This window comes from Salvia miltiorrhiza, chromosome 8 (genome assembly GCF_028751815.1).
Source record: "Salvia miltiorrhiza cultivar Shanhuang (shh) chromosome 8, IMPLAD_Smil_shh, whole genome shotgun sequence".
In the NCBI taxonomy this organism is placed as follows: Eukaryota; Viridiplantae; Streptophyta; class Magnoliopsida; order Lamiales; family Lamiaceae; genus Salvia; species Salvia miltiorrhiza.
The window spans coordinates 42462389-42474078 of NC_080394.1; the positions used below are offsets into that span (position 1 = coordinate 42462389).

Consider the following 11690-nt stretch of genomic DNA (forward strand, 5'->3'; position numbering starts at 1 on the left):
ATCTCTTGTATGATTGGTTGGCCACCTTTTGTGCATTTCTAATTTGCGATTTGAATCGGGAGAGGATAATTACAATAGATTAGGAGTTTGATACATATCATCTCAATAAACCGGGAGGTTGAGAGGTGGGTGAGGGCTTATTGATCTTTTGAGCTATTGGGAGTTATAGGTTAGAAATTGACTGGGGACGGCAATTATGACCCATAATCTACTGTTTTAGTCGTCCGGGAGGGGGCTAAAACTAGTGGGGAGATCGCCCTAGATAAGTAGGCCATATCAAGATTTATATTGATTTAGATTGAAGTTCATTACGATCCATCGAAATCTAGTCCCTAGGATAACTTTCCTTCGAGTCATTCCCCAATTTATTAACTAAGTTTATATTATTGTTATTTAGTTTGCTTGCTTTAATTTAACTTTGATTTAACCTTCAATATCTCTTCACCTTTGGTTGTCTAAATAGATTGAAAACAACTATTAATAGTATTTAGAAGTTTGAATTCACCAATCCTTGTGGGATACGACCTTGCTTCCCTATGTTGCAACTACACCGTATACTTGCGACGTGGTGAAAATAATAGCGAACACAAACCTGAATGTGCCTTCACACACTGCAAAGGCATTATTGGCAACGTCGTCTGGATGCATCTTGATTTGGTAGTAGCCCTGATAAGCGTCCATCATGGACAATAGTTTACAGCCCGTTGTAGCATCTACAAGTTGATCAATCCTCGGTAACGGATAATGATCTTTGGGGCATGCAGAGTTGAGATCTCTGAAATCAATGCACATTCTCCATGTCTTTTCTATTTTAGCTACCATCACTGTGTTGGATATCTAGGAAGGATATTGTACTTTCACTATGTGTCCTACCTACAAAAGTGCTCACACATGTTCTCTTATAGCAGCCTCCTTCTCAACCCAAAATGAATGTAACTTCTGTTTCACAGGTTTGATTGTCGAGTCTACATTGAACCTATGCTTTGCAAAACTACGGTAAATTCCCTTTAAATCTGTAGGACTGAATGTAAACATGTCAGCATTCCTCCTCAGACACCTTATTACTTCTACATGTACTTCTGGACTCATGTTTGTTCCGATTTTCATGGTGAACCCTGTTTTTCCTGGTATGAGCTCAATGCTCATGCATTGACCTTGTGGTGTGATTAAGGGTTGTTCTGGATTGTTGCAGTGCTCTTTTACTTCCAAAAATTTTGCTTTAGATCCTGATATCATTCATGTTTTTTGTTTCTTTATTATCAGCGTTGTCTCCGCTGGACAGGATTTGGCCCTATCTATCTACCGACTCACTCTACGAACATAGCATTCCTTGGTTGCGACTTGATTACCATACACTTTCCCCCTCCTCCTTCAACAGGAAACTTCTTTTTTAAATAGTACATCAATGTTCGCTATTATTTTTACTACGCCGCAAGTATACGGTGTAGTTGCAATATAGGGAAGTAAGGTCGTATTCCACAAGGATTAGTAGTCAAATTCTACTGATTACCTTAAGTCATTATGCTAGAGTTATTTAGACTAAACAAGGAGGTGAGTGGTTTGATTAACTAACAAATTCAACGACAAAATAAGAACAATCAAATAAAGTGGATTAATTAAGTGATGAAGGTGGTTTAGGGATTAGGCAACGATGGATTAGCAATGGACTTCAAATTAGCTCAATATTAGTCTTGATATTCCTATTTATCTAGAGTGATCTCCCCACTAGTTCTAGCCCCCTCCCGGACGACTAAAACTGTAGATTACGGGTCATAGTTGCCGTCTCCGGTCAACTTCTAACCTATAACTCCCAAGAGCACAAATGATCGGTAAACTCTCACCCAACTCTCAACCTTCCGGTTTATTGAGTCAATATGTTTCAAGCTCCTAATCTATTATGATTATCCTCTCCCGATTCAAATCACAAATTAGAAATGCATAGAAAGTGGCCAACAATCCAAACAAGAATTAAAGCTAGGGCTTGAAAAGATAATAACAAGGAAATAATCAAGATATATATTAAGCATAATAATCAATCCATCACATAATCAACTAGCCTAATCCCCAAACCAATGGGGGATTTTATCCAAACATGTTCACAAACAACAAACCTAAATCAAAGAAATACATAAATGAAAGAGAGAGTAAGAAGTGACAAATCCTATTAATAAGCTTTCTTCAATCTTCTCTCCTCTTCAATGCCTTCAATCTTGGTAAAAAGATGTGGTAATGGAGGCTAGGGTTTGGTGTGGAGGAATTGGGGAAGATGGAAATGGGTGAGTATGAGCTTGGATGTGAAAAATGGGGGGGGGGATGAGGTTTTATGGCTCAAAATCGCGATTGGGGCCCATTTGGGGTGAAATCCCGCCTTTTCAATGTGGGAAAAATACAGGGGATCCGCAGTCCCGCCCCGCGGCCGCGGGTGGTGACCGTGGGTGTCTCCTGGAGTCGGGGGCAGCTGACCCGCGGTCCCACCCCGCGGCAGCGGGTGGTGACCGCGGGGTACTGGGCGTTTTGCGCAGTCCGCTCGTTTTGCTCCGTTCTCCCTCGTCCGGACTCGGATTTGATCGCCGTTTGCGCTCACGGATTCCTCTCGAGATGTAATTCAATGCCATGACTTCAAAAACCTCCAATTAATCCTTGATTTTTCCTGAAATCACTCCAAAACTACACCAAGAAATCAAATCTTCATAAAACTCAACATTAGGGTACAAACACGCATTGGCAAGCAAAATATGAAGGGAAATGACAACAAATCATGTGGAATTGAGGTACGAAAACCATGTTTGTCAATCAACGCCACTGCTCTGAAAACATCAAGGGCCGAACGCCTAAGAATCACGTTGTACGCAGTTCTTTGTTGATCAATGACGACGAACACCACCATCCTAGTTTTTCGTGCTGCTGGACTTCCCAACATGAGTGGTAGCTCAACATGTACTATGGGGACCACCATCTCCCCTGCAAATCCATAAAGAAGGTCTGTTGCGGTCTTCAATTGAGCATCTATATTCATGGCTTGTAAACATTCCCCATACAGGATTTTGACTGAGTTTCCTGTGTCCACGAAAAATCAATGAACTAGACAGTTTACTAGTTCAACTGTGCACACCAGGGCGTCATTATGTGGCTTCACCAGCAGTCTTTCGTCTTTTGGTCCAAAAGAGAATTCTACATCAGTATTCATGCTGGTAATTGTCATCATCTGCCCTGCTTGGGCTCTGGCAGTCCTGATTACAACTTTCCTAGCTCTATTAGATGTTCTGTCTATGATCACTAATTTCTTAGCAACAAAAACTGCAACTAACACAGGCAATTGTAGCAAATAATAAGCAATCAAGTATCGTATCCACAGAGACTGTAAAACTGAAATTACTTTAGCTATTCCCTAAACACACACTCACAGTAGACAGGCAAAGCAAAAAAAGACGGTGAATCAAATACTAAACTTAATAAAAAATCTAAACAGCAGAAAAACAATGATAAATAAATCAAATATTAAAATACTCTGACCCTGGGGATGTACTTTTACTAATTAATTACATGCATTTAATCTATTGATTCAATTACCAATTTAATCCAACCCTGATGAGAGATCACATAACTATTCACAAGCTTCTCTAACGAACACCTATGAAAGTAGATTAATTTACCCCCCTTCACATTCAAGACTCCAAGGAATAAATTAACTCTCAAGCGTACACAAAGAATAGCTCCCTATAGTTTCACCTATCCCATTCAAGTGTCAAGGCTACTACTATAACATGCATTCCTGAATCGGCTGAACAATTATCGCATTCAAGTCTTCAAATCGAACAACTAGACATGTAAATTATTGGCCAAATAATTCACAAGAAATTAAGCACCAGGAATCATGAATCACAAGTTGGAGGGCAAATTGATATCAATAAATCATACACACATAATTAATCAGCTATATACAAACCTAGATTCAGATTAACAAACTAGCCAGACATACTAAAATAAAACATAAACAAAATAAATAAGAAAGCAATTGTAAAAACTAAATTATATAAAACCGTAGTAAATGAATGTAACAGCTTGAATCTTCAATCTTGCAGAAATCAAAATCCAGTGCTCTAAGAATTGGAAAGCAATAAAAACTAAAGCTATGAAACTGAAAAATAAAAGCTGGAAACCCTAGATAGGTCAAAAGAGGGCCTATTTAAAGTATCAGGGTAAAATACAGTGTTTGGAACCCAGAAGAACTCTAAAAATCGGAAACTCGCAAACCCGCCAAATTCGACGGTCAAACTCGGCGGTCGCCGTGTTGACCGCCGTTTTTGTGCTGAAAAATGACCAAATTCGGCACCCGCCGAATTTAAAATTCGCAGTGCAAAACTGAAACAGAGATCTCGGTGACCAAATCGGCGCTCGCCATTTTGGTCGCCGAATTTCTTCTTCAAAATGCCCATTTTCGGCGGTCAAAGTCGTTGACCGCCGAGTTTTGACTACTGCGTGCGACGTTTTTGTTTCGGCCATAACTTTCTCCTCCAAACTCCGATTTGCAATCCGTTTGCACTCCTGTACTCGTATCGAGACGATCTACAACTTCTATTTCAGCATAGTTTTCCAAATTCGGACTCAATAAACCTACAATTTCCTTGAAAGTTCGAGTAAGAATCATGTTTTACAAGATAAAGCAATTTAAGCACAAAACAATCATCCAACATTCAATTTCCTATAAAATTATCATCAAATGAACAATAAAAACCATGGAAACATGAGTGTTATCAACTCCCCCAAACGTAAGCCATTGTTCATCCTCGAATAATGAGAAGAACACAATCAATAACACGAATGGGTAAGAAATCTAGTTCATCAATGCCTCCGAATAATAAAGAATGATAGAATTCTCAAATCCTCAATAATTAAGCACAAAATTCACCAATAAACACAACCTATAGTAAAATCAACCTTGACATTCCAAACAATTGAATCTCACAAGGTATGTTCTCATCGAGTGAGGAACGTGTATGCTCTCATCGAATTTGATGGAATATATAGGACGTGTATGCTCTCATCGAATTCAATACAATATAGATCACTTACCATAGGCTTGCCAATCGTCTACAATCTCCATCGCTAATAGTGTGCCAGGACTAAGATCAAAAAGGTCTTTTTCTTCGGGTTATAATGTAGGGACATTGGTTAAGGTAGGGAAATATAGGCTAAGTGACTCAAATAGATCAAGAACACCAACCTTATAGCTTCACAAATCAAGTATGGAATAAATTCCATCTTCCACCCAACTATATCACCATAATCAACACAACTCAAGAGATTTAATCATCACAATACAGAACTAAACACTCTTTTATGCTCTCCATTTATTTCCAACACACAAAGTCGATTTTCTAACAAATTTCTCAATAAACACTCGACTTCACACTTTTTTCTCTTTCTTTTTCTTTTCTTTTTTTTCTTTTTCTTGAACAACTTTTTTTTTTCTTTCCACAACTTTTCTAGAGCTTATAAGAGTAAATAGTAACACAAAATCATCCCTTCTTTTTCACAACCCACTATGAATATTCACCACACAAAGATCCCCATATACTTCATCACCCCCTATCATCCGGCTAAAGAATATAAGCTAAATAGGCTCAAAGTGGATAACAAAGGATAATTTTTCCGTTAAGGACAGTGTTTGGAAAAAATTGTGGCTAACGAAAGATGGCCTAAAATCATCTCCTAATCCTGGGCACAACAGCAACCTCGACACAGAAACCATGGCAAGTTCTAGAAGATCACAACATGCATGACAAAACTCACAACAAAGAATAAATTGTGTATGAATAATAGTTATAGCTCAAAATCTCACAAGTTTATTCAACGTCCAAAAGTCAAGGTTAAAATCACTCTAAGGTTATGCAAATTAGTTCCAATTATGCTCAAATCATCAAAGAAAATCAAACTCCAAATTTTTTTCCCATAAATCATCTTTGGCATCTCACCAGAAATCTAATGGAACAATAAATATCTCAAAAACAAAAAACACACACCATCAACCAAGCAGGATAAAACAATAAAGCTAACAAAAAGAATAAAAGTGATACACATATCTATTCTCACCCCCCTTCCCCAAACTTATTACAGAACATAAGTTCAAAAATAAGTTTGGAGGGATGATGATATGTGTGTCACTACTCACAGAAACACATGCTCCATGGTGGTGGTATGAACAAGATGCGAGTTCCCGCATCTTCCAAGCTCAACACTGCACTAAAAACCCCAAACAAAACAAAGAAACAAAAAGAAACAAAACGACACTAAAAGAAAGAAAAACAAAACAAAGAAAAACAGTTGGGTTACCTCCCAACACGTGCTTAATTTAACGTCTAGAGCTCGACGATACCTCAAGGCCTCAATGAACATCAAACGCAGTGGGCGTGACAGACCGCCTAACACGAACAGAGACAGATGACTCATGCGCATCAGCTGCGTGAAAGATAACGCTTCCATTCGGCACATCTATTATAGCTCACCCTGTAGCTAAGAATGATCGACCAAGAATCAACGGCGGATTTTCATCTTCAGGAATATCGAGGACCAAGAAATTCGTAGGGAAGACGAGCTTGTCAACCTTCACAAAGATGTCTTCAAGCTTTCCTCTCGGCTTCACTCTTGATCTATCCGCCATCTGAATCTCCATCGAGGTCGGCTTGAGATCTCTAATTCCCAGCCGCTTGAAAACAGAGATGGGCATCACATTGACATTAGCCCCTAAATCACAAAGAGCCTCGGGAAAGAGCTCTCCTCCAATCTCGCACTCAATGGTGAAGCTACCCGAATCTTCCTTCTTCGGTAGTAGCTTCATTGACAGCTCAGTGCACAAAGCTTTCGCTTGTGGGATTTTCTCCTTGGGATCCTGCAACTTTGAGAGAGTTTGAGGTTGTGCATGCCGGTCCGATTCTTCAAGTAGTCTCTCTAGCTCATCCACTACACGTTGATGCTCTGTCTCCTCGGGATTGATAACTTTTTTCTCATTCTTGCAATGGGAGCTCTCCAGCTTGATTTCCGTGGCATCCACCTTTTCGCTTGGCTTCACAGCACATTGTTCTTCAAGCACCTCCCTCTTCATCAGCCTACGGGGGAATAAAACCTTTGGGATGTATTCCCTAAGTGGAACAGGAGCCTTGTATGGTTCCTCACTTGGCGGTTCGTTCTTCTTGCTCATCCTCATATCTTTTGGATACAGAGTGCCATCGAAAATAGCATTGCATTGGTCCTTTGGATTGATAGTAGTGTTGCTCGGGAATTGGCCTGGCTTGTGCTGCGCAGCTACTTGGTTGGCCATCTGACCAACTTGAGTCTCCAACATCTGCACTTGCTTGGAAAGTGCTGAAAAATTATTTCTAATATGACCCACTTGAGACTCCAAATTGGTCATCCTTGTATTAACAGTTGTCTTCATACTAGACACCTCTGTTAAAACCTGCTGCATCATAACCTCAAGCGATCCTTTCTTCGGCTCATTGATAACTCCTCTACTAGACACAGAAAACCCAGGTGGAGGCTGCAAAGCATTGTTTGGATTTCCATAGGATAGATTCGGATGTAGGCGTCCTCTTGGCTGGAACTGCTGCTGGCCCTGCTGATATTGCTGACCTCTGCTATACATTCCTGGCTGTCCTCGATTCAACTCACTGATCTTAGTAGTCAGCTCTACCAGCTGCGTAGCAATCGTTGCCTGCTGTGTAACCATCGCTGCCATAGGATCAGAGCTGGAAGCTGCTGCCACCCTTTTCAATTGTACTCTCTCTGATGGCCATTGAACACTCGTAGCAGCCATACTTTCAATGATGCTCCATGCCCCGGAACTGCCTTTCTGAAGCAGAGATCCTCCTGCAGTTGTATCCATATGCATCCGTGTTCTCTCCCCACAGGCATTGTAGAACATGATCACAAGCGTGCCTTCATCAAATCCATGCCTTGGACACTTTCTGAGCTTTTCCTGATATCGCTCCCAAGTATCCGCCAGCTTTTCCCCCTCATACTGCTGAAACTGCACGATGTCCATCTTCAATTTCAAAGTAAGGCCAGGCGGATGAAATTTGCACAGGAACGCATGAGCCAAATCCTCCCACACGGTATTCTATCCCAGCTGCAGTGTATGATACCACGACTTCGCCTTATCACGCAGTGAGAAAGGAAAAAGACGAAGACGGATAATGTCATCGGGAACATGATCACTATTTTATTAGCAACAAAAATACCGCAACTAACACGGTGTAATTGTAGCACATATAACAAGTAACCGAGTATCGTATCCACAGGGACTATTACAACGAATCACTCTAAGTAATCCTAATTGAACTCTAGTAATATTCAGGCAACGAAAGGGAGAGATTGGTTGACGTAAATTAAAACGCAAATAGAAACTAATAAAAATACGTAGATAAATTCAAATATGGAAAACTCTGACCCTAGGGATGTATTTTCACCAATCAACTACATGCATTCAACCTATTGATTCAATTACCAATTTTAATCCAACCCTGATGAAAGATCACTATATTATTCACAAGCGTCTCTAACGACCACCTATGAACGTAGATTAATAAACCCCTTTTCGCATTCAAGACTCCAAGGAATAAATTAACTCCAAATAGCACATAAAGAATAGCTTCCTATAGGTTCACCTATCGCATTCAAGACTCAAGGATAATACTATATCATGCATTCCTGAATCGGCTGAACAATTATCGCATTCAAGACTCAAACTGAACAGCTAGACATGTAAATCATTGATCAGATAATTCACAAGAGATTAAGCACCAGGAATCATGAATCATAAGTTGGAGGGCAAATTGATATCAATAAATCAAAAACACATAATCAATCAGCTATGTACAAACCCTAGGTTCAGAATAAAAGACTAGCCAGACATAATGAAATCAAACATAAACATAATTAAAGAGAAAGCAATTGTAAAAACTGAATTTAATAAAAACCGAATAAAAACTGAAGTAGCGACTTGAATCTTCAATCTTGATCCAAGCCTTAAAAACTAGAAAAATAATAAAAATCTAAAGCTAAAAACTAAAGTATGAATGCTAGGGTTCGGTGGTCTGCCGTCTGATGATGTCGTCCTTGAAAGGCCAAAAGAGGACCTATTTATAGGCTTCAAACTTCCTTCGGATCATCATGGAAAGTTGCCATGCAAAGTATACTTCTAAAGGTAATCGAATTCTAAAGGTAATAGAATCGTATAAAAATAAGGCAACTTTCCAGCTGGATGCGTGCTCTGGAAAACGGACCTTGCCAGAGAAATGAGTTACGCCAGAAGAATGGTATCGCCAGCGGAACGGGTGATCTCTCTGGCCTCTGAGCGCTGAACTTTACTTCTCTGATGCTGGCACTTCTCGGCAGAGGAATAGGTGATTCCTCTGCTCTGGCTTCTCGATTCCGCTGCACTGAAGGTTCGATTCCTCTGACTTCGGTTTCTCTGGTCAGCGGGGGAAGCGACTCCTCTGACATTGACTTCTCTGGCAGCGGGGACTCGATCCCTCTGCAATGACTTCTCTGATCTTCGCTAGAGAAATGGTCTCGCCTCTGGCATTGATATCTCTGGCCTCGCGACTCCTCTGGCTAGAGACTCCTCTGCCAGATTTCTCTGATATTCCGCGGATTTTTCTGGACTGGCTTTTGATTCCTCTGCTCTGGCATTCCAGAACACTTAGAAAACGCCTAATTAATCCAAAATTCTCCAACATTGCATTTTTTCATCTGGTAAGCCTAAATCTCCTGCAAAGCATAGAATACACCATAAAACGCACCAAATTCCAGAAGATTATCCTAAAACACGCACATACAAACCCCTAAAAATAGTGTAAATTAAGCATAAATCAACTCCCCCACACTTAGCCTTTTGCTTGTCCTCAAGCAAAATCTATATGAATCCTAGGAAGAGATCGATTTCAACAACGTTTATTTCCATCCAATCATTCACAAAGTCAATTCAAAACTTTACAATCAACATACATCTCTCGGTCATGCAAGTAACTCAAAGTTTAAGAAGCAACAAAAGAGTAATGCAAGTAATTCGATCAGACCCAATTCTCCGCTAGAAGTGAATTCCCTAATGTGATCGCCTTTATAATCAATATCACCATTTTTCACACTTTGTGTGCTTGAGATTTTCGACAGTTGAGCCATAATTCATAAAAGAAAACCATTTGGATGTAATCCAAAGTCTTTTCACGTGGTTTCCCATGCTCATAGTTAGACTAGAGGAGCAGAGACTCAGAGCTATCACATTATAGAACAGGCCAGATGTTTCAGAGCTGGCAATTTTGAAGTTGGCAATTCGTCCAACATTTTTTCACATTTCACAGATAAGATACGATCGTAGGCAATCATAATGACAACACTCCTTCTAGCATCTACCGGACAAATCACGTTTTACTAACTTACAAAAGTGTTGCAACAAAACTCATAATTCTTTGCACAATCAAGAAACATATATCAAAGGTAAAACAAGAATATCCTCCATTCATTCACAAACCCAAAATTCACATCGAAAACCATCTTCTCTTCCACAGATTCATAAAAATTAGCTAGATTCTAGACCAAAAACTAAGCATAGAAAAATCAATTTCGCCCAATTTTTCAAAAAAAATACGCACAAAACACCACTCCCCCACACTTAAAGCATGCCATGTCCTCAGGGCATAAAAGAAATATTAAGAGTGTAGAAAACGTCCCTGATTATCGGCAATGAAAAACTGAATCATCGGGCGAAGTGGTGAAGAAGAGGGTTTGCGGTCTGTTTCAGAGGTGAGAGTGACTTCTCTAGCGGCGCAGCGCGGATAAGCATATCGCTGGCAGAGCAGCGCTTAACGGGGCAGCGAATTGAGTGGCTCCGCTAGATATGTGCAGCGTGGAAAAGTGCAGTGAGGAAAATGGCCGCGCTGGAACATTAAAACCACCAGAAATCTGGCAGAGAACACCTGCCCCCAAACTTAACAAAGAAACAAAAGAAACAAAACAAAACACAACGAAACTAAAAGGAAGGAAAACAAAACAAAGAAAAAAATAGTTGGGTTACCTCCCAACAAGTGCTTAATTTAACGTCTAGAGCTCGACGATACCTTAAATCACGGATCAACGAAGTTGACCACTTCCACGTCGCGGTCCAGCTCTGCTTTGAAATATGGTTTGAGGCGATGGCCATTAACAGTGAAAGTAGACCCATTCGACGCAAGCAACTCATAGGTCCCATTCCAATTACTCTTGTGAACCACGTAAGGACCTCTCCATCTAGACTGCAGCTTGCCAGGAAATAGACGAAGCTTAGAATCATACAAGAGTACCTCATGTCCCGGCTTGAATTCCTTTGTGCGAATGTTCAAATCATGGAACTTCTTCGCCCTTTCCTTGTAGATCCGGGAACTCTCGTAAGCTTCATTCCTCCACTCATCTAACTCCGTCAGCATATCTCGCCTTGTATGACCGGCCTCCTTGAACTCCAAATTGATTCTCCTCGTCGCCCAATATGCCTTGTGCTCTATCTCAACAGGTAAATGACATGACTTGCCAAAGACAAGTTGGTAGGGAGACATACCAATCGGAGTTTTGTAGGCAGTGCGATATGCCCAAAGAGCATCATCTAAGTGCTTCGCCCAATCCTTCTTGTTGGCGATGCTCTTCTCCAGAATTTGCTTGAT

General features: G+C 40.4%; 1 protein-coding gene across 1 annotated transcript; it reads right to left on the reverse strand.

Annotated features, from left to right (window-relative positions):
* Positions 1–11120: 11120 nt before the first annotated feature.
* LOC130998499 (uncharacterized) lies at positions 11121–11459 on the reverse strand. The gene has a single exon (XM_057923916.1). The coding sequence runs from the start codon at positions 11457–11459 to the stop codon at positions 11121–11123; it is 339 nt and encodes a 112-aa protein (XP_057779899.1).
* Positions 11460–11690: the final 231 nt, after the last annotated feature.